Below are 23,803 nucleotides of genomic sequence, written 5' to 3' on the forward strand. Positions count from 1 at the left end.
ACCATAATGTTATGATCACAGAAGGCAAAGCACCTGCGACAGACAGCCTGGAATGTGCTCTATCGAGCTCTCTCTTCTGACTAAGCGCAGACCGCATTGCGCCGTTTTCATCCAAAATGCACTCCAGCAATCACATTGCTGCATGTAAAGGAGGCGGGAACAAAGCGAACAAACACCAGAAACTATTTCTCATCCAGTGGGAACATGAGGGAGTTAAACCTTTGTAGAGCCGATGGAAATTATATTTGATTTAAATGCATGTGCAATTAATATCAAAATAATGGTGGGGACAATTTTAGATAATCAGAAAAGTTGCAGGGACATATCCCCACCGTCCCTACCATAAATTAAACTCATGGTAATGCTTGCCCATAATATTCAATAGAATATTGAGCTTGGACATTATAAGCTTGCAGCCCAGTAACAATAAAATCAGTATATACAATGGAATCAGGAATGAGGGAATAAGATTCTCCAACACGTTCAGGACACAATGTGCAGAGGTTAGGCTGAATCTGAGTTTTCAGTATGCATTAGTGTGGGCTGGAAATCAGTGGTTTGCTTGGTATATTTACATTGTCACACCGTTCTGGCCTGACCATTACCCACAAGCCATTCCTCATGTTCCCATTCCATTGTAATTGCATCCCATTTCCTGTTCTGGCTGATCCTCCCCAAGGTGACGCTCAACGCTTCCATTCTGGTACAAAACACCCACACGGGTGAAGATGGGTTTCATTCCAGGCTACTGTTTACACTCTACATCCTGAACATCCTGTGCCTTAAAAAAAATCCCATTTAAAAGAAGATGGGCCTCAGAGCACATGCAGAAAGTGAGAAGTGGCAGTAGCACTTCATCACTACTTGGAAAGCCATCTGTTAGAATGCAAGGTTTCTTAACATGCTCAAGCGACATGCCCCCAGATAACCCTTCATCTCTGGTGCTGTCACAGTTTGCAAGATCTAATGAGGTCATTTGTTAATGACTCATCATTGCTCAGCATGACAAATGTGGTGCTGGAAACCAACGGTCATTGCTCCTTGGCTTTTATGGGTATAGCAGTTACAGATGACCCACAGTGTGTTTTAATAAAAGCTAAAATCAAGGGTGGGATTTATTGGAGAATAACCCTGCCCACTTACTGTGGCTCTCACTGTACTCTGCTTATTGTCACTACAGTGACACATACTTAATACACCTTTGCCATATTAGTGCTGCTGCTTGGGATGAGACAGTCTGCCAAATAAATACAGAAATGGGTAATTGGTTTGCTTAGGGTATGGTGCTGAATCAGTCTCCGACTACTTTTGGGTCTCACAGGAAGAGTGAACAACTTTATTCTGGTGGCTCAGGTTATTCAGAAAATGCTGTTGAACTGCTTTGTTTTTCTTCCACATTCCTGCTAACTCCAGCAGAACCTCTGTTCTGGGCTGATGTCAATTTTTGTGATTGCTTTTGAATAAATGCAAAAATAGTTCTTTTGAAAGTTACATTTTTGTAGATTTGTGTATATAAGAACTCCCCTACATTACATCAGCTGTAATATTTGGCTCATTTAAGCTTTTAATGCCAGTTAATTGCATTTGTTTAAAAAATTAGATGACTATTTGTGTATTTTTCATATACATGTACATTTATATGCATTATTTATATATCATTATTTATGAGAAGGTTGACATTTTTTTCCAGTAAGAATTCTTCCTGCATAAAAATCAGTTCAAAGTGAACAGCTGCCTGGGCTTTTAAAGAACAGCTTAATCTCCATTTCTTTCAGCTCTAATCAGATTCATTTAGTTCCTTTAATGAAGTCTTTTCTGCAATAAAAAAAAATCAAGCCCATTCTGAAATGCTTGTTTTTACAAAAGGGATTTTCAGAGGTGGTCTTCATTGCCATGACAACCCTCAGTCATGAGCAGAAATCTGTCATGCCTGTTAACCGATGCAAGTATGTCCAAAGTTTAACACACAGACACACACTCATGCATGCATGCTCACTCACATGCACATAATTACACATGGAAAAGGACACACACACACAGTCAATTACACAGCGAGGCAATTTAATCTTTCCAAGACCAAGAGAGTGAGCTGTTGATACTTGGACATTTCGCAAAGAAAGCTGATGTTCTCCAAAGGCCATGGAGTATATGATATACATCACCACAACCATACTTATTTGTGTTTAATGAAAAATGACAGATTACACTGGATACAGCATGGACTGAAACAGAGCTCCACTGCGCTCCACACTGCCACAACCATTTCATCACAGTGACAGTTAAATGTTAAAAAAAAATTGAATTTGAATGAACTTTGTTTTGTAGTGAAGATGAAGCAAGCTATCATGAAGCAAGGAAGAAATGCTAGCCCTCCCAATTCATTAACAATTCTTTACACTTATGGAGTTTCTGCAATATGTAAAGAAAACAAGCCTCCTGGTCATCTCCCCCTGAGACGGTGATGCATGCCCCAACCACACACCCACCCCAGGTGCTTCCCAGTAAGTCCTAAGCATGTCCCTTGGTTAGAAACTTCACAGAGCCAGGGGAAATGGACATTTTCAGAGAAATATTCTGGTTATTAATATATGTAGCAGGACGATCAGGCTAGATTTTATAGAGAAATGCTCTGTTTGGGAAACAGCTGAGGGGAAAACAAGTTCATATATCATACAAAATCACATACAAGTTCATATCAAGTTCAATGCACACACGTATTTGCACTGTGATTAAAGCATCAACAATGGTGAATATACTATCAAGCGTGAGAAACTCTGCACAGTGTGAGATTAATGGGTCAGGCTAGGGGTTATGGGCATATTCAAGAGTTTCAAAAAAAGTTACTCTTGGTCTCTCCATGGGTAAAGCCAATGGAACAATGCAGTGAGGGAAATTAAGAGACTCTTGGCACTGGCGGATTGGGCCTGGATGATATTTTGCCCCCTGAAGCACTGATCCTGTGGGCAAAGGCAAAGCTTTGAACAAAAATGAATCAAACATGATGCAGTTTATCTTTGTTTGTTCATCAGATCAACAATTCAGTGTTCTGTCTAAACACAGGAAAGGTCATTTAGAAAAATGACTTACTGTGATGTTAAAGGCTAATGCAGCAGTACGCATGCTTGGAGGAATGGTGGTTTTGCGCTTGCGACCCCCATTCCTGCAGATAAGCACACCATGCACCACCTTCCTGTTGACCATGTGGGGATGGTACATTTTGTCTGCCTTGTGGCAAAAAAGTAAATGATTATTTAAAATCAAAAAAAGAAAAAGGAAATAACAGGGCTGTCACTTCTGCCCATCTTCTGTTCATCTCAGTTTCCAGAAGATTACTGACCAGCTTGTTTGAACCCATCACTGGGAAAGCAATTTTTACAAGCATGCATTCAATTACCTGCAGGATTCAAGGCTGCAAGGGAGAGGTTCTTCAGGCTGCCTTTGGCACTCTGCACCATTAGTCTCTATGCTCAGAGAATAGCCACTTGTATTTGACACTCTGATTACACAGAAGGGGACAACATAACTGATTCTAAAAGTAGTCTAGATTGGCCAGTGGCAAACAAGGCCTTTAAGTGCTGCACCAATCAGAGAGCAGCTGGGTGTGGCTGGTGGAGTATCTAGAGTATTTACAAGAAGTAAAGATTCACCAATAGCTTCACCATTATTGTTCAAAACGTGGAAGAGAAGCAACCCTGAAGGTGTGTACAGCCAGAAACAGGTTAATATGAAGAAAAAGCTCATCACACACTAACATATTGGTCTGAACTGTAAAATGTATATTAGTTGTTGATGCTCATATATTGACAAAATCACGTGTCTTAAAAAAAACTTGATCTCAGCAGGTGGACACTACCAGCACTAATACATAACTGCTCAAACACACAGAGGAGCAGAAGGTTACATTCATTTTTTTTTTTTTTTTTTTTAATTGAATAGATGAACCCAAGTCCAAGCTGGGCATAACTTTGCTGACTGTTCCATTGCTAGCTTATCTGTAAATGACAGTGTGAGGCAATGAGAAACTCTGATGCTAAATTTATTTATTTACCAGGGGCTGTGAAGACCACTGCAAGGAAAAAAGTTACCTCAGTGCCTTGTTAAGTGACTACCCTGCTCTCACTGCGTGGATTTGGAGCAGATTGAAGAGTGGCACTCCTGGTGCCACCTGCCCTTGGGTGTTGTTTACAGTGACACCTCAGTGATTAGGATGTGTTGGCCCTGGCTTACCAGTTTGAAATGTAAAGGTGTAAAGATGCTGCTTTTATGGTGTGGAAAAGCTCTATCCACATGGAAGCAAATCTTCAGTATACGTCTGCTACAAATGTGGCCAGCTGACAAAGAACTTATTCAACCTTTTTAAACAAGCTGCTAATCAGAGGCCCTGTTCACACCTGGCATTAACATGCGTCTTGGGTGATCAGATTAAAAGTGGACAGCGCAGGTGTGAACGCACCCAAGACGCATTGAGATCCAATCGCTCAGACCACATTCGGAGGTGGTCTGGACCGCATATGGCCATATTCTTTTAGCAGTGTGAACATGAATGTGTCCTGGGCCATGCTGAAGGACTGCCTACTAGGGAGGTACCCGAATCAGAATACGTTATTCGGTAAAGCACAAATAATGCAATGGAAACGGATATTTCTTCTACCTGAAGTTGCTCGTTATTTGGAAAAAAAAGCCATGATTGACATGTCTGTGCATCATCCGTTATGTTTCTTCAGATCGATTCATATTATTGTGGATGGCTACAAGATAAAAATGCCCATTCTGTTTGCAACATAGGACTTTGATTTCACTAACTAGTCATTTCATTTACTAGATATTATTGAAAAATGGTCGCTATATTCTGTAGTCGCTCCTACCGAGTCAGGTGCAGGAGCTAGCGAGACAAAAGCCTGGTGTGGCAGCTGGAAACCTATACATCAAAATGAAGCTTAGAACCTGTAGCTTTTAGCTGTATGTGTTAGGGCTGTGCGATATGACCAAAATTTCATATCCCTATATAGGTCATTTCATATCCCGATAACGATACATATCACGATATAGCACATTTTCTGTAAATTCAATGAATAAATAGTTTATATAAAACAACCACATGGAAAGGCCTATTTCTTATTACATTTTAAATTATATACTCGACAGATAAAAGGTACTCATATTTGATTATTTTTCCCTGTGTATTTAGAACCTTTGTGCAAATTTTCAATTAACCCTTTTGCACGTAGGTGCGATTAAATTGGATTAGATTGGAAAAATTCTAGCTAATTTTAGCTGTGAGGAAACAACAATTTAACGTTAAAAATATAGTAAATGCTAACTGAAACCATAACGAACCATGTAAGGTAACATGCATGCTACATAGCATAAAAATAAGTTACGTGCAAAAGGGTTAGGCATGTAACAATATATAAAATATTAATGTATAAGATATAAAAAGGTAAATAGAAAACACTTTTCAACAAGTTTTGTGTCACATTCACCTTCCTGTCTGCATCCGTGCAATGTGGAAGAATGCAAAGCGTCGTCCAAATGATTAAAAATATTGCCGTAAAGCGTGTGATTTGCGACACAACGAAATAAACAATAGAGTATAATATGAAATGATAGATGTTTTTCTATCGTCACACGATATATATTCTCATATCGCACAGCCCTAGTATGTGTTAATTTCCTCCATTCAAAAAACCCAGTCAAAATATTGAACAAAAAAAGAAACAACGAAAAATTCATAGTCAGTAACTCTTTTGAGGGGAACAGAACTGGTGTACTAGGAATTTGTCAGCATAGTCAGTGAATCTTTGGAATCTGAAGGAACTGTTGTACTGAGAACTTGTCAACAGTTCATCAGGTCAGTAGGGGGAGTTTAGAGTCTTCGTAGTCACCGGAATTTCTGCAGTCCCACATCGTCAGCACAGTTAGAGAATCTTTGTCCTGAGAACTTGTCAACAGTATATCAGGTCATTCAGAACACAGTACATAGTGGGGGCGTTTAGAGTCTTCCAGAGTCAGTCACATGCTGTTGTCACCATGGTCAGCATAGTCACTGAGCCGCTGTGCCGAGATGGCCAGTGCCGAGATGCTTTGAGTGTTTTAGCATTTGAGCCATTGGCTAGTTGTCGTCATGAACATACTGCTGATACAGTTTTGTGATAGGCTGCTTCATGGCAGACCGCATAGCTAATATCCACTGGAGGGAGAGTTATAGCTGCTATGCCAGCTAATCAGCGTGCATGTTCGCAAAGAGGAAGGAACAAATCTTTTAGCAATTCAGTACACTCAGTTCACAACAAAGATTCATTCAAAAAGATTTGTTCGTTCATGAACTGCACATCACTAATCAGCTGTTTAGCACGTATACTAAAACCAGTGCGATTAGAACATGAGATTGGAAAAATTGTAGCTAATTTTAGCTTTGAGGAAACAGCGATTTAACGTAAAAAAATATGGCAAATGCTAACTGGAAACTATAAGAAGCATAATAATACTAATGAAAACATAACGCAAAACATAACGCGCTACAGAGCACGAAAAATAAGTTACGTGCAAAAGGGTTTTAAAGTGCGACAACAACAACTGGAGTTCGCAAGCTACCTCAAATGCTTCCAAGCCCCAAAAGTGTAATGCAATATATTACATGGAAAAATGGTATTATGAATAATACGTGAAGTGTTGTAGTTCTACAAATAAATGTTAGTAGACTATTGTGGCAGTCAAGATTTATTATCATGAATATGCTATCAAGGGGACATTCTAAAATGCTTAATGTTCCAAAACTGTGATCAATGATCACCAAATTTCTCTCGGACATCTCCTGTCAGAAACACTCCCTCCTGTCAAAAAAAATCAAAACCGAAATCCTAGGAGTATGGTCGTTATCTCACATTTAGTGTTTTCCTCTCCATTGATGCCCATTGTAAAGAAAAAGCTTAATGTAAGATAAGGTCCATAGGCCTACTCACAGGATTTCAGTTTTGATTTTTTGACAGGTGGAAGTGTTTATGACAAGACATGTCAGAGAGAAATTTGGTGATCACTGGACGTTGTTTTGGAACATTCATCCACGTTAAGCCTTTACACGTTAAGCGTTTTAGAATGTCCCTTCTTCTGTAACAAGCACGCTTGATCGGTTTTAGAAAAGTAATTCATAGATGTATTCACAATACTTGCAAACCAGCAAACACCCTTTGATATTAAACTACACTATGAAACATTTTCATTGCAGTGAATAACATAAGAAACTTTGAAAACATAATATCTTGCTTAGCATATTTAATTCTACCATACTGGCAAGGTGCCACACAAATACGGTGAAGTTCAGAATGTTCTAATCTAGCGTGTATGCTTTTTCCAACGATAAACAGAATTTAACAAAAGATCAGCTGCAGCTTTTACAACATGCATTATTTCATAGTGACAGTCATAAGATTCATTCAAACATGAAATGATGTACGTGTTTATTTGCATATAGAGCGGAGAAGTGAGATCCGATCACAAGTGGTCACTCGAGACGCATGTGGGAACGCATTTTAATGCCAGGTGTGAACAGACGTACTTAGAGCTGTCCACTTGTGATCAGATCACCCAAGACGCACGTTAATACCAGATGTGAACAGGGCCAGACTGTTTCAACTGCAGGAAAATAGTGGGAGTTGAGCTCCAAAAGTCATGGGGAGGCCTTCCATTGACTTTATTCACTGATGAATAATAGGGCTTCCCTTACTTTGGGGCTACCTTTACATTATATAATATTTGGTTCTTTTCCAATCTAAATTCCAAGTGTAATGATGTCTTAATGGATGTCCTGAATTAGTCATTTACAATAACCTACCCACTGACAGGCTACAATACAAGAGAGCTCTGACAAGCGTGTAAGATTTATATTATGCTAGCAGTAAGAAACTGTTTGTATGAAGTCTTTCCTGTGTGTAAATGTGCTTTATGAGATTTATAATGCTCAACCACCATTGCACAAGGATTGTGGAGCATTGAATCAGTTTTATCTTTTTCTCTGGTGTCATGGTTTGGAAACCTTTCTCTAAAAAACAAAAACTCAATCAAATAGTTAAGTGGTCTAGCAGGCTGATTGGTGAGTCACAAGCTAATTTGGAGGTCCTGTATATCAGGCATCTAAAGCGAATAACAAACTCAGTTTCAGCTCCTTCCTTCTGGTCGCAGGTTTTTAGTTCCAAGTTGTAGAACAAAACGATACAAAAACAGTTTTGTTCCAGCAGCCATCACAAAGAATAAGTCATAGTATAATTGTTAATTTTTTTTTCAGTTTTATTTTATTTTAATTGATTGAACTCTTTTATTGACTGTTTTATTGTCTTTTAGCACACTTTTAAATGTCTTAGGAAAGAATGGACCCCTGGGAACTTTTATGTTATGTTTTATGTTTTATGTGTTATGGTCTTTGTTGCCTGTAGAGCAAGTGTAAAGATGAATGATGTATGACAAGTGTCTGTCTGTTACTACATGTGTGTACATGAATTAGGACTCTTTACTGCAAACCAAATCTACAAATAAAGTAACCTGAACCTGAACCTGAACTTGAGAACTTTTACTCAATAACCACATGTGTACAGAGGTGGACAGGGAGGGACTTACTTAGTCAGTTGAACTGGAGGATTAAACCAGCTAGAGACTACCAGACTGGGAATCTTTTGTCAAAACACCAGGGAACCCCCTAATCTCTTAATGATTAGTGCTATAGGATGACCAGAGTGAGTCAGAACCCCTAGAGTGAGCTTAACCCCTTTTTCGATTAACAGTGCCTCACCATCACCGGACTGGGGCATGAGCTTTCTACTTGATGGCAAGGGATGACTGCCTCCTGTTGGCCCAGCAACACCACTTCCAGTAGCAGCCTGGCTTCCCCTGTGTGCAGTGCGACTACACTCACAACCCAAGTCCATCCTGGCTGAGAAAGCAGCAGGGAGGTGGGAATGCTCACACGCAAAGTCACATGCATTCTCTGACAACTAACACCCACGCTCTGTAATGGGCAAAGAAGGGGATCCTGGGGAGCACTGTTTGACAGACTGATGCACATGTGGAATAAAACGGATTTCTCAAACAGTGCAAGTGTGGATACCTGCTTACTGAGGCGAAGGTAAGAGCTCAGGATTCCGAAACACAGCAAATAGCAATGAGCCAAACCTACTTATGTTTTGTGCCACGTAGAAGTCAGCTTAAACTACATTAAGAATTTCCGGATACTTTCAGTCACCTTAATTACGCAACAGATTGCTTTCATCAGGTGCAGTATGTATGATGAAAAGCAAAAACTCCCCTCCCTCTATGAGAACAAGCATGGTGTAACACTGCCAGTCCAGAGAAGGAACACCTCTTTCACACATGCATCTCCAAGCCAACCAGGAAGCTGGTTCCCAGTTTACAGGAACCTTCCCCCTTCTCCCTTCCACTCCCCCTTGTGGTCAGGCTTCTCCTGATGGCCAGTGAACCCACTGCGGCGGCTGCATTTATCTTCCATCCTCCCATACCTGTTGGACGGAGACAGCAGCACGTCCAATCATCCACTCACCCCCACTTTGGGTAGGCCCACATCTCTGCAGTTCAACCAAGTCTTTAGCCCTGTAATAAACTCAGACGGGTCTGATGTCTGGCACCGTAACACATTCAGACACCTGAAAAGAGGTTTCAAGGGCAATCAGAGCAATTAATCAGGCATACCATGATTTCATACAAACATCAAGTACTGTACATAATGACAATTAGGCCATTTATTCTTTTAAACATTCACATGTTAATACAATAAATACATACAATAAATATATGACACATTTATTGATATTAACAGCAACAGCAATAATGACAACAGGCCAGTTAATAAATATTATTCAGGTTTTATAATAATAGGCCAGAAAACATCAATATTTTACTAATACCAGCTTGTCATTGGTCACAGTTTAAGCAAGCCTAGTGGATGTGCTGCCCTGGCAGAACTGCTGTAAGGTGATGCCTGCTGTGTATCCCATCTAACCAAATGCAGCCCTCCCTTCCCTCCCACAGAGCAGGGGGCACTGCGTAATCCTTTACATGGACACAGGCTCCTCTACGGGGGCCCCAAATGAAGGCAACACAAGCCCAGCATTCCCCCCTGAGGAAAACAGTGCTTGATCTGTCCAAATTTACCCAGAGCGGGGTACCAAAGCCATCTCAAACCCAAACTGAGCCTCAAGCTGTAGTACAAAAGAAGCCATGTTCCACTACTGTAAGTTACATGCTACCCAGTTTCCTAAAATAGACAACTGACAGTCTGCCTGAAGTGTGAAGACAAAATGCATGGCTTACAGCAACATGCCAGTCATCACTAATATACCCAAATCATGGCTGAAACATTTGCCTTTCAGTTGCCTTTATCCATACAATAAAGTCACCCTAAAACTCTGCAAAACATACTAATTTTCTAGTTCGTCAGAATTCAGTGTAGACTTTGGTAATCTACCTTTAATTAAATTTGACATTCATACACAAAAATCAGTCCTACTTTCCCCTTATGTTTAAAGTCCAAAACTTTGTTCTCCTTTGCATTTCGTTTAAGACCTCAGTAGCATCTGTCTGACACATAGCATTCTGCTTTTCTGTTCTGTTCAGATATAGCATCTCACCTGAAAGGTCTGCTGAGGCCTACCTTATTTTCGAAAGTGATTCCAAGAATGGACGCCGTGCCAAGTTTATTATGTCCAATGTACAGATACCCCACTCATTGCAGTCTATTTTTCAGCACAGTAAGGGACAGGGTGGAAAGCTAGCTGGGATAGCATTAGGTTAAACTCAGTGAATTTATAGTTGTTCAGTGAACATATATTTGTAAAACCTCAAAAAAGGAGCAGACCGTTTTGAGGCTTTTAATTTTTTAAAGTGATTTCTTGGCTGCATGAGTGTTACTGGCCTCCTGCTAAAATAAAATCAACTTTGGATCAACTTCGGATGGAAAATCTCAGATATTCATCTCAGGTGTTATTTAATATCCTGAGGGAAATAAAAATCATAGCAAGTGACTTATGTGTGGCATCGCAGATGCAGTAGAGTGTGGTCTTGACTCCAACTCTGAGACATAGTAAAAAGATGGACTAAATTCAGGTGACACATTTGTTTTTACTGTGAAAGTAAAATCTGCCTTGGTCAATGGTCAATGAAGCGGCACCAGGGACAGCCCTCCCAATGCAAAGCAATTTGAGCCACTCCAGATTTTAATGGAGGCAAATGAGTGTAAATAGTGAAAGCTGCTTGTTGCTGTGGCACTAACCAGCTTCCACTAAGATGTGGGGTGGCTAAAACTGTTATGGATTTCTGGCACCACTACAGCAGGGCAATTAAGATGGAGAGGATGGAGGAATAATAAAGTGCCAAAGGCCTGCATTATTACTGTGTGGTTCTATGAGACTATCCAAATTCTTGAAGAACTTTTTGTAAGTTGCTCTGGATAAGAATGATTGCCAAATGAATAAATGATAATATATCTGAATTCTGTCATTATAAATTAGGTTAGCAAGAAGAGACATAAATGTCTGTAATAAGCAATTGTGGTTATTTTTGTCACCCCAAAAATGGCATAAGGTAAACAGGCTATATAAATATGGGAGTAAGCATATAGCTGTACAGATATGGGGCCTAACTCTTAAGGCTGAAATTAGATTTTTGTGCTTTTTCTGAAGAAAATGTAATGTGTGGTTGCCTGTTTGCATTATTGACGGTAGTCGCGAATGTGTGTGCATTGGAGTCACTGTCTCTCTCCCTACTCCCTCTGTGTCTGGTGTAGAGCCAAAATTCACAAAGATATGGCAGTTCGAAAAGTTTGTAACAGAAGAGTGCAGCCCGCATTCTAAATTCCTACACATTTTATAATGGGGGTAAAATTAGTGTTTTTTTTTTTAAATATTGCTATAAAACTACAAATTTATAAAAGTACAAGCACACCAAAAGTGAATGAACCGGTCAATTTGGCATTTGTTTGGTGTTTGTGGAGAAGGGCAACCACACTAATTAACATTTGATACCAGTACCTAAATTACAGACATTATACTGTATTTGCAATTACTTGGCCACTGCTGTTGGTTCCCCCCATGGTTTGTTTAGTCTAACAAGTCAGCTATTCCCTGAAAAATTATCATTGAGGTTATCTTACAACCACTTACAACGTATACTGGAAAGAGCCTGCACACATTTCAAAATGAACCCCAGGGTGTTTGGCTGGGTTTATTAATCACACACCCAGCAAGCAGCCCTGAAAGAAAGCACTTGTACATGAGATGTCCAACTTTCTCACACAGCTGCCTTGGGAGTCTTAACCTTACCCAGTGTGCATTTTTATTGGACAGGAACAGACTGTCACCAACAACAAAATGTTAGCTGCGGGACTGAATCCTCCTCCATGGGTCCGAGTGAGAAATGGAACAAAGCTGCTTCCCATCTAAGCTCACTTGCGTCTGTTACTCTGGACTCCTGACAGGACTCAGTGAGAGAGCCATTCTAGCTATACACCGCTGCTCTGAGCTCGCAGAAACAGGGCAGTGTCTAAGCTCAATTAACTCACGTTACTCAGCAGGCACCCTTATCCAGAGTGTCTTACATTTTTAGCATATCTTACTGTTACGTCCTGAGACGTAGACTACTGTTCGCGCCGTTCCACCCTCCGTTTTCTTTTTTTTCCCCTGCAGATTGGCGCCCCGCTGTGATTGGGTGAGAAATGAGCAGGAAGATTTAAAAGGAGGAAACCTCGGGATGGAGCGGTGCTTCCCCTCTGATAGTGATACTCGATGATGCGTGTTTGTGTGCATGCGCTCTCTGTTTTTGTGGGTATTTGTAGAATACTGTAAATACTTCGTGTTACCGTTTTGTGGTTTAGCCAGTGGGTATTAGGGGGTGGGTGCCGTTTTCTGTTGTTAGTTTTTCTTTTTCTCCTGGTTTTGGATAGTTAGGGAGTCATGGAAGAGATTGTATTTTGTTTTCTTATTTTCTTTGGTCATTTATTCCCTTCCTCCTCAGCAAGTTGTGTTATGTTTGTTATTTTAGCCTTGCCCATCCCTGAAGTTTTGCGTTAATAAAAGAACCCTGGCTTTATTTGCGGTGTCTGTGTTCTGGACTGGAGACAAGAAAGCAGGTGTCCACACATTTTATTTTATGTTGCACCTCACCCTAGACGGGGTCATAACATAAAATTTGGGGGCTTGCAGCTCTTACACTTTGCTGCAGCTACCACTCCCATTCGCTCATCTCCCATAGAGTCCAGTGATAGCTTCCAGTGCTCCTGATTTTGATGTGAGTCGGCATATCAGTCTGGTGCCTCCATTTCGTGAATCGGAGGTGGATTTGTATTTTACTGCCCTCGAGTGTGCAAGTTAGTCGGGAAAGCTCAAGAGGTTTGTTCGGCCTTTTCGATTGAACAGAGTTTAAATTATGACGTGGTTAAGAGCACTGTACTGCGTGCGTACGAGCTTGTCCCTGAAGCTTACTGGCAAAAGTTCCGGAAACACACAAAAACTGCTGACCATACATTGGTGGAATTCGCCCATGAAAAAGCGGCACATTTTGACAAATGGTGTGCAGCCAGTAAGGTGGTTACTTTTGAGCAGCTCTGTGAATTGGTTCTGCTGGTGGATTTTAAGAGGTGTTTGCACGAGGATATTGCTGTGTACCTAAACAAGCAGAAAGTGATGCCTTTGTCTGATGCTGCTGTTCTGGCGGATGACTTTGTGTTAACCCATAAGACGGTATTTTCAGCACGCACTTGGGAGAGGCTAACGCCGCAGGTGGCAAAAGAACCAAGGGGGTTCTCAGCCTCGGGACAGGACGGCATGAAAATGTCTCGGCCCGCCAGTTCCCCTGGTGCAGGAGAAAAACGGGAATGTTTTTATTGTCATGAGCCTGGTCATTTGATTGCGGACTGCAAGGCTCAGAATAAAAAATGTTTGGATCCCAAAAGTGTTGCGTTGCTCCACTGTGCCACCGGTATCTGACTCACCTGTTGTGGAAGGGTGTGATGCTGGTTATAGCCCGTTCTTGGGGAAAGCTTTTGTTTCTTTTAGTAATGAAAAAAAGACCAACAACCTGTTACTGTGCTGAGAGACACCGGTGTGGCACAATCTCTTATTCTCGACGATGTGCTTCCTTTCTCTGAGGCGTCATTTTGTGGGTCGCATGTGTTGGTGTGTGGTATCGAGCTGGGCTGTGTGTCAGTTTCCCTACATACCATTTACCTAGACTCTAAGCTCGTGTCTGGTTAAGTACGGATTGGGGTGTGTTCACGATTGCCTGTGGAAGGGGTTTCTCTCCTCCTTGGCAACGATTTGGCAGGAAGTAAAGTGTTTCCTTTGCCTGAGGTGGTTGATGAACCAAGTGTGTGTGACCAGGTAGCTGACCAGTTTCCTTCTACCTTCTCGGCCTGTGTGGTGACGCGTGCTCAGGCGCGCAAGTTTGGCAAGGACGTGGACCTTGCCAACACGTTTATGAACGTGTCCAGTGTGTCCTCAGAGGCAAATGTGTCTCCGGTTTTTAGGTCCCCGACTGAGCTGCAGTTTTCTTTGGTTGAGGATGATAAAACACCGCCTTTAAAAATCGGGAAGGAGCAGCTCCTAGCAGCTCAAAAGGCTGACCCCTCCCTGTCGACATGTTTTTCTGCCGTTGTTCCCTACAATGAGCTGAAAACCAAAAAGGCAGCTTACTTTTATGATCAGGAAATTCTGATGCTAAAATGGACACAGACTACGCAAGATGATATGGGGTGGAACACAAGTTATCAGCTTGTTGTTCCTGTCGGATATCGGCCACAAGGCTTTAGCACATGACAATGCCTTGGCTGGTCATTTAGGGGTCCGGAAAACCTATCATCGGGTCTCCCGATATTTCTTTTGGCCCGGGTTAAAGACGGATGTGTCGAAATATTGTTGTTCGTGTCACACTTGTCAGTTGGCAGGGAAGCCTAATCAGGTGATTCCCCAGGCTCCGCTTCACCCTATCCCAGTTATCGGTGAGCCGTTTGAGAGGCTTATTATTGATTGTGTGGGTCCCCTGCCTAAAACAAAATCAGGGCATCAGTATGTTTTGACCTTGATGTGTGCTGCCACACACTACCCTGAAGCTGTGCCACTACGCACGCTCGAGGCAAAGCCAGTTGTGAAGGCACTGGTGAAATTCTGTTCTACCTTCGGGTTACCTAAGGTCGTTCAAATGGACTAAGGTACAAATTTCACCTCCAAACTGTTGGCCCAAATCCTACAACAGTTGTCCGTGAGACACCGGCTGTCTAGTGCTTATCATCCGGAGTCCCAAGGTGCGCTGGAGTGCTTCCATCAGACTCTCAAGTCTATGTTGTGGACCTATTGCCTGAGTTCGGGTAATGAGTGGGACGAGGGACTTCCCCTCGTTTTATTTGCCATGTGGGAGTCTATGCAGGAGTCCCTTGGTTTCAATCCTGCAGAACTGGTATTTGGCCATAGGATTCGTGGACCGCTGAAACTGTTATGTGAATCCCTGGTGTCTAGTGAAAATTGTGCTGAGCATAACGTGCTGGATTATGTAAACTCTTTTCGCGAGTGGCTTCACAAAGCTTGCGCTGCCGCGAAACAGTCTCTGGGACTGACACAGAGCAAAATGAAAACACACGGGTGTCCACACGTTTTATTTTATGCTGCACCTCACCCTAGACGGGGTCGTAACACTTACCCTATGTATATTACATCACATCCATTCATGTTTACTGAAGCAGCTCGAGTAAAGTGCATTGCTGCATCTGGAGGCTTAACCTGCAGCCTCAGGACTGTGTGCTTAACTTGTAAACCCCTCAATATGGACCAACTCAGCCGCAACATACACTGGGTCTCAACATGAATGAGCACCCCAATTCTGTGACAACAAGAGATGTAAGTTAATAACATTTCTACATCCAATTCAAAAATTGTTGAAGAATATGATCCTTGAGTGCCTGTGCGAGTATGCATTCATATATCTCAATATCTGTTGAAGCAATTCAGGTAAATATCTTACTTCAAGGTATAACGGTAGTGAGCAATGGCAACCTCTACAAGATCTGGTCCATACCACATTACACTTACCATTCATTAAACTTCATGGAACATCTACCCTTCCTTGGTCTGAATGCCACTACAAAACCAATTCATACTATTACAAAACACTAAAAAATGCAATGATAATCAACCTTAGATGTGTGCACTGCACATTTGACTAAAAGTGTAAAGATTCTATAATTTTTGCTTTGACAGTTATTCTGACACAGTGGTGCTCTTCCTGGAGGGCCCGCACCAGCCCGTGAATGGCTCTGATGTTTTACCTTCTCCTGCACCCTTGGTGAAAGGACTTGAGTTCAAGGCTCACCAGCATGTAGGCACATGCTCAGTCAAACACATAGGTAAAAACTGCAGGTAATACCCCCTTCTGAGAGACACATGTGCACAGAACCACACGCACACTGTTTATCTCTTAATGCCACTTAACTGATTCCATCATTTTTCCCATTCCAATCAGAGAGAACTGTAGACTCCAGAGGTAAGTCTGGAGTTTACAGCTTACACTTGTAAGATCAGTGCGATCTGCCTGACTTGGTAGGGGTTAATGGAAGTATGCCAGGAGGTACTCAAACTGGAAACACTCACTGAAGCATGAACAATCCCTCATTTAAATAAATTTCATCACCTTGCACAGAAACGTAAGACTACTGTAGACTCCTGATGACAGAATGCTTGTCACTGGGAGTCTACAGTAGTCTGTTAAATTTCATGAGTGCTGTGTACTGTTTTCAGGGTATTCAGAGTAGTGCTGTTGCTAGCTAGGAGTTTGTTAGTTTTGTTTGTGTGTTACCACTGTATGTGTGTTGATGTATGGTTAGAATTTGCTAGTTTTGTCTATGTGGTTATCAATCTCCGTGCTTAGAAGTGTTACTTTAACCACTACAATTGTTAGATTAAGTGGTACAGTTTCAGCATCGAGAAAGCCATTCACACGTCAGAACTTTTGTTGTGGTAATGAAATAGGTGTCTTCAGCTGTGAACACAGCTTACATATCTATTTAAATATGTCAGTAGTGCTGACGAAGGCTCTTGTGAAGCCCTCCTTGTATGAAGACATATCTGTGTAAAGACCTGCGACAAAGACCTGCGACACACCTCGCACATCTCTACTGCTAAGGCTGCTTACCACAAGGGCAAAATCAACAGCACCTCAGACACCCACAAACTGTTCACGATGTTCAACACTCTCCTCTGCCTTCCACCACTTCCACCTCCACCTCTGACTGCTGATTACTCTGCCACTTTTTTTCACTGGAAAGGTGGAAGCCATCAGCAATCAGTTCTCCACTCCACACATTCACAGCCAGTCTCAACCCACATGCAACACACAACTGTCCACATTCTTTCCTATCCCTGAGGCTGACATCTCTAAGTTTCTACTCTCTAACTAACCCACCACCTGCGCCCTAGACCCAATTCCCTCCCATCTCCTACAGGCTCTCTCCCATATTCTTACCTGCACTCACACACATCATTAACACCACTGGCACCTTCCCCACCACATTTAAGGCTCATTCCACATCAAATCATCCAGAGGGTCCCAGGTCACCCTCTCAGATTCCCCTGAAAAAAATTCACAGGTGCTCTTATACCAAACTTACAGAGAAATCCCAAATATTAGGTCTGTATCTCTAATAGTTTTGAAACTACAGCCCTTTGAAATTTTAATAAATTTTATGCATTTTGCCGAAAGAGCCTTTCGGTCCAACTTCTGACATTCATACATCCTTTGATATGGCATGTACAGCTTTGAAACTTTGTGATTAGGGATAACTTTTTTCTGTAGAATTCAAAAATGTCATCAGATCAGGTGTATCATATGTACTTTCTCGTACAAGGCTCTTTTTTCCCCTGTCATTTACGACATATTAGGCCTTGTGTATGCAGTAACCATATTTATTACTGTTATAGGTCAGTGTCAGGATAATTTTTTATAATTTCCTCAAAATTGCCTATTTTTATGTCCTCATTTGACCATGTGGGCAGTTAAGCATCATTTTCATATTTTTACCATGTATTCTTATATATCTGAAGATGATCTGACAAAAATATGTTGTTGCTGAGCTTCCTTATGGAGTTATGATTTTTTTAATGCACATTAAATACTCAAGATTGTATCAGTGTCACAAATTGACATTTGTTTTGTTTGCTGAAATATTTGCAAAATATTGTCTTTGTCAAATATGCAACTATGCAATATTCAGATGGTTCACATTTACATACGAAAATATGAATTATTGTTTAAATCATTTTTGATAAAAGCATAAATCAGATTTATGCATTGAAAAGACAAAATTCATTTTTTTTTCATCAATCATTTTTTTAACTTTAGATATTAAATTTGTCACTATTAATGTGTTCTTGCTGTGATGACAGTGAAACATGTTGGTACTTCTAACATGCATCTAACATCAGCAAGAAGTACATGATCTTGGGTAAGTATTGCTTAATGAATTAATCCTCACTTGCCCAGACACGTCAGAAAGATTGCGCAATTTTTTCCTTATATTAAAGCGAGTGGGTTTAGGATTATCATAATCACTCAGGTCATCAAGATGGAGACCAGTGCTTTATCTCATTGTAATCTTGAAAATAGATTGGAAGATGAATGTCATAAAATTACTTATTCAAGAAAACAAGGATTTCTGAAATTCAGTTCATTCATTGTCAGATCATCTTCTGATATATATGTATATAGAATACATGGTAAAAATATGAAAATGATGGTTAACTGCCCACATGGTCAAATGAGGACATGAACATAGGCAATTGTGAGGAAATTTGAAAATCGAGCACATTTCAAAAATTCCTACACTCCTGTCGTTGGGGGTGTCGTTTTGTTATGTATTGAATTTTCGGCCATATTCAGAGCCTCGTAGGAGGAAAAGTACATATGATACACCTGATATGATTACAATTTTTGAATTCTACAGAAAACATTAGCCTTAATCACAAAATTTCAAAGCTGTACATGCTATATCAAAGGAGCTATGAATGTCATAAGTTGGACTGAAAGGCTCATTCGGCAAAATGCATAAAATTAATTAAAATTTCAAAGGGCTGTAGTTTCAGAACTATTAGAAATACAGACCTAATATTTGGGATTTCTCCATAAGTTTGGTATAAGAGCACCTGTGATTTTTTTCAGGGGAATCTGAGAGGGTGACCTGGGAAATTTTTCTCAAACTGGGTAATTTGATATGGCATGACTCCTAAGTAGGCTAAGCGGCGAGAACTGCCTCCATGTCGCTGGCCCTCATCCCACTAGACCTGTCCACCGCATTTGACACAGTGAACCACCAGATCCTTCTGTCCACCCTCTCTGAACTGGGCATCACCGGCACTGCATTTCGCTGGCTTGAGCCCTACCACACAGACAGATCCTTCAAGGTATCCTGGAGGTGTGGGGAGTCTAAGTCCCACCAGCTATCCACTGCGGTACCTCAGGGATCAGTGCTTGGCCCCCTCCTGGATGGAGCGCCACCTTCATCTCAACATATCCAAGGCTGAGCTCATCCCAGCCAGCCCATTGATCCAGCATGACATCACTGTTCAGCTAGACTCAACAACACTAACTCCATCCAGCTCTGCAAAGAACCTGGGGGTAGTGATTGATGACCAGCTAAAATTAACCCACCACATTGCTGTGACTGCCAGATCATGCAGATTTGCAGTGTATAACATCAGGAAAATCAGGCCCTACCTATATGAGTATGATGTGCAGCTCCTTGTCCAGGGTCTGGTCATCAAGACTGGACTACTGCAATGCTCTCTTGGCTGGCCCTACCTGCATGCACTATTAAGCCTCTGCAATTGATACAGAATGCGGCTGCATGTCTGGTTTTCACCCAACCAAAACGGGCTCACGTTACACCTCTCTTGGTCTTGATCCACTGGCTCCCTGTAGCTGCCCACATCATGTTCAAGGACTTCATGCTTCCATATAGGATGACCAACAAAACTGCACCTACCTACCTGAACTCACTGCTGCAACCTTGTGTTCCCTCCCGACCCCTAAGCTCTGCTACCAAATGGTGCCTGGTGGTCCCGTCGTATCACGGTGTAAAATCACTATCCAGGACTTTCTCTGCTGTTGTCCCCTGATGGTGGAATGAACTTCCACCCTTCCTCTGTTCTGTCGAGTCCCTGTCTGTCTTCAAGAAACATCTCAAGACACTACTCTTCCACTCTCCTGAGCACCTGAAACACTACCTCCTAAACGAACTTCTCATGTCTCAAAACTATATAAAATTATGTTAAAAAAATGTAATCTAATGGTTTAACACACGCGTTAGCTTTATGCGCTAGTTTGCATCTTGCCTTGCCAACCATCGAAAGCCGGTCGTGCAGTGCTTCTAATGTTGTTGACTCCATACGGTTTTTCGCTTGTGTTGTATTGTACCTCACTTCTAAGTCGCTTTGGATAAAAGTGTCTACCAAATGAATAAAAGCAAACAATATCATTCCAAAAGGACAGATTCAAAAGAAACAGAAGAAATGTGACAGAAAAGATTTAAGAGGAGGTGACAGTCTCAGCAGGCTGACCATCACCTATACTCACCACAGTGTACCCCACATGTAATCTGTAGTGGCCTGCTGTCGATGCCAATGCTACATGTTGATCGTGGACATCAGCCATCAATGAGAGTATTGAAAAAGTTAGAGAGACCACAATGGCTAGCACAGTGGTAAGCAAACAACATAAGTAAAAAGGTTTACTCCCAGCTTTAGCTACAAACAAAAATCTAATATCAGTTTTAGTTTCATTGATTCTCTTTGTTTATGCACAGGGTTTTTTTTTCAATATTTTTCATTCAATTTTTTATCCCCTATAAATCATGAGATACATAGTTTATCAGCTCCCCTACCTGTAATTTATTTTGAATTAAAATGTTGCATATGTAAAATATCAAGCCTTGAACTGCTGCACTGCAACACCTTTGATACTACTGCATAAAGCAAATCACGTTAGCAATGTGCTGCCAATATTGATATACAGCCACAATTAAGACTTCTGCTGATTCAAGTAGAGCTCTTCAGGCTCTTCATGTCTCTGAAGGCAGTTTCTAAATACGGTTTTGTAAGTGTGCATTCTATCCCATAATGCACTCCCCTCTCCCCTCCACTTGATTCTAAATTGGGAGAAAAGCCAACAGATGTGAAGGCTCTACTTCAAAAAAAGCCAAGTAATTAAAACAATTCAGACCAATTCATCATAAACTCTGCGGCTGGTCTCAAACGCAAGTCAGCAGCACTCCACGGTACGGACGTCTCTACAGAATCTTGCCGGGAGTCTTGTCACATCGACACATATTTACATTTACATTTACATAATTAGCAGACGCTTTTATCCAAAGCGACATACAAAAGTGCATACAGTAAGTATAGTGACAGTACAGGGACAGAATGTGTACAGTTCCACAATGAGACAGTAGTTCTCAGCTGAGAGCAAGGTCTGTTTGAGGACACAGTACTATCTAATTTATACAGCTACAGGGTATAGGGCAACTAATAAGATCCAACTTCAAACTTTGAACCTACACGTGAAGAGAAATGGCTGCTTGGGTTAAATCAGGGAGTTTTTTATTAAGATGACATTGTAAAAATGTCAATAAGCATTTAATGTTTCAAAACGAAAAAATGCCAAAACTATACTGACCTATATACTGACTATACAGTTATTTTCAGACAATCCTGATATTTAGGGTGTATGGCAATAAGAATAACTACCATTACACCACTATACAGTAATGGTAAGAACTGCCTCCAGAAGCTGAATAAATGGATTCGACATGACTGACAACTTTCCAATGCAATTAAGTCATAAGAGATGAAAATATGTCCATTCACCGTGTGAGCACATAGTGTTAAATGCAATAAATAAATGCACAAGCTATCATCATCTGGCGGGGGCACTGGCTAGACAATTTCAGAGGCCTGAAACAACACACCAGCATAGCTGATAATACATCACCAGATTGGAACCGGCACTGATGTGGTCCAATTTTTGCCCAATAAGAACTGTCCTCATGACATAATATAACCGACATTTTAATGAGAAGTGATACACCATGCAAAACAATACAAAATACAGAAAACGAATCTTGCGGGAAGTGGACACATAACCAACTTTAAAATTATGAGCCCTAACCCAAAAACTTTCAAGGCAGCGACTACCCTTCACTCTGGATCGACGACGTCGGTCGTGGAATGTCATTTCCTAAACCTATGGAAACTACAAAAATGTCCACTAGGAACAAGCAAAGTCGATATGAAGCCGTGTAGCCGTGTACTACTCACCCGAATCCTCCTCATCGCTGCCACGATTTCCACTCGGCTATTCGGCCGTGCCACATCCAGGCTACCAATGTACTAAAACACAAAGATCTGTAAATGTCTAAATGTTTGTAAATTACTCTTTCAAAATATGTTTCAGTCGGTCGAAAATTAAAAATTCTTAGGCGAGCTCTCCTCATGTATGGTCACCGAAAAACAACTGCACTCCAACAATTGCAGGTCCATTTTTCGCTGGCTACGATGAACTGCTTTACAATACAGTACAGCATGCACGTGGAGCAATACAACACACATTTAAAGGGAAACAAGGTGACCAGGCATCGAATGGCCATTACACTGCCTATAGTGTACTGGGCTACTTCTCTAGTAACCATTACAAACACAGAAAACAGCTACACTGGAAGAAAACCGGAATGGTTGACACTGTTTTGAAACCCACTGGAGTCGTAAATTTAATCCCCTCACCTTTGCTTCGAAATTGACCCCGTGCTGGAAAGCTTCCTCGTTGTGCATTGGAATCCTTAAATCGTGATCATCATCAACTAAATTGTATCTGGTTTTCCCTGACATGGTCGTCGTGGATGTGTGATTTGAAATGATAAGCGAATTAAATCTAAAAAATGAAATTCAGTCACATCAGACTCGATAGTTCAGAACTCCACATTGCGCCGTCTCTCTATAGCCCAAGAAAAGGCAGAGTAATAAAATCTGGTAGCCGGCGTAGCTAACTTTGACGCAATTGATACTTGACGCTCAATTCCTCTCTCCTCCTCACTCTTGCACAATATTAGCAAGTGAGCGTCGATACCGGCATCGATTCCTCCTCGAAAAGCAATCACGACAGAAACACATAAAGGAGTGTTACGGTGAAGCTGGGCTGTTTTCTTTCCGAACGAAACACTTCAAAAATTCTGCTTTTGCATTTGCGCGTGCCTAGTTCACAGCAGCGCCATGACTGGGAAACAAGCTCCCGGACGCGGATAAATCGGGAGTAAGGCATGATTGGCTGAATCTGGGAATTCCACCTGCTTTGATTGGAACAGCGTAACATCATGGATTAGGAGGAGGGGAGAAAGCTTTGCTTTCCTCATTAATTTAAACCTCTCAATCCAGTGACGCGATTTGTGACACCTAGCGGTACCTTAGGGCATGTTGCAGGCAGGTGTGTGTGTTCGCTGAGTACAATTTAAACGTTTACGTTTTAGCATGTCCTGTTTGGTGACTGACTTCACATTCGTGTATATTTTGCAGCTGTTTGCCACAACAGTGCGACCTACAGGAATATTGAAAGGGATATACAACTCATTTGAATCGATTGCCCTTAAGTGATTGATATTTACCCGTGATGTCATCGTTACGCTATACTATGAAACTGTACTTGCACCAATAAATCCTGTTTTACATGTTAAAATGGGTGGATTCACCCTCCATAACACTCATCTAAATTAATATTC

General features: G+C 41.3%; 1 protein-coding gene across 2 annotated transcripts in view; it reads right to left on the reverse strand.

The window, feature by feature from the left end:
* LOC118795877 (carboxyl-terminal PDZ ligand of neuronal nitric oxide synthase protein-like) overlaps positions 1-23,314 on the reverse strand; it is a 121,874-nt gene extending 98,560 nt beyond the window's left edge. Inside the window, exons 1-2 of one of the 2 annotated variants that reach the window (XM_036554636.1) lie at positions 22,815-23,314; positions 22,353-22,424 (exon numbers count right to left, since the gene is read on the reverse strand). In XM_036554636.1, coding sequence (XP_036410529.1) covers positions 22,353-22,424; positions 22,815-22,919 — 177 coding nt within the window. In that variant the 5' untranslated portion in view covers positions 22,920-23,314. Of the gene's footprint in view, positions 1-22,352; positions 22,425-22,814 lie in introns of those variants that run through there. The other variant, XM_036554639.1, reaches the window with a different exon arrangement.
* Positions 23,315-23,803: the final 489 nt, after the last annotated feature.

Source organism: Megalops cyprinoides, chromosome 20 (genome assembly GCF_013368585.1).
Source record: "Megalops cyprinoides isolate fMegCyp1 chromosome 20, fMegCyp1.pri, whole genome shotgun sequence".
Taxonomy (NCBI): Eukaryota; Metazoa; Chordata; class Actinopteri; order Elopiformes; family Megalopidae; genus Megalops; species Megalops cyprinoides.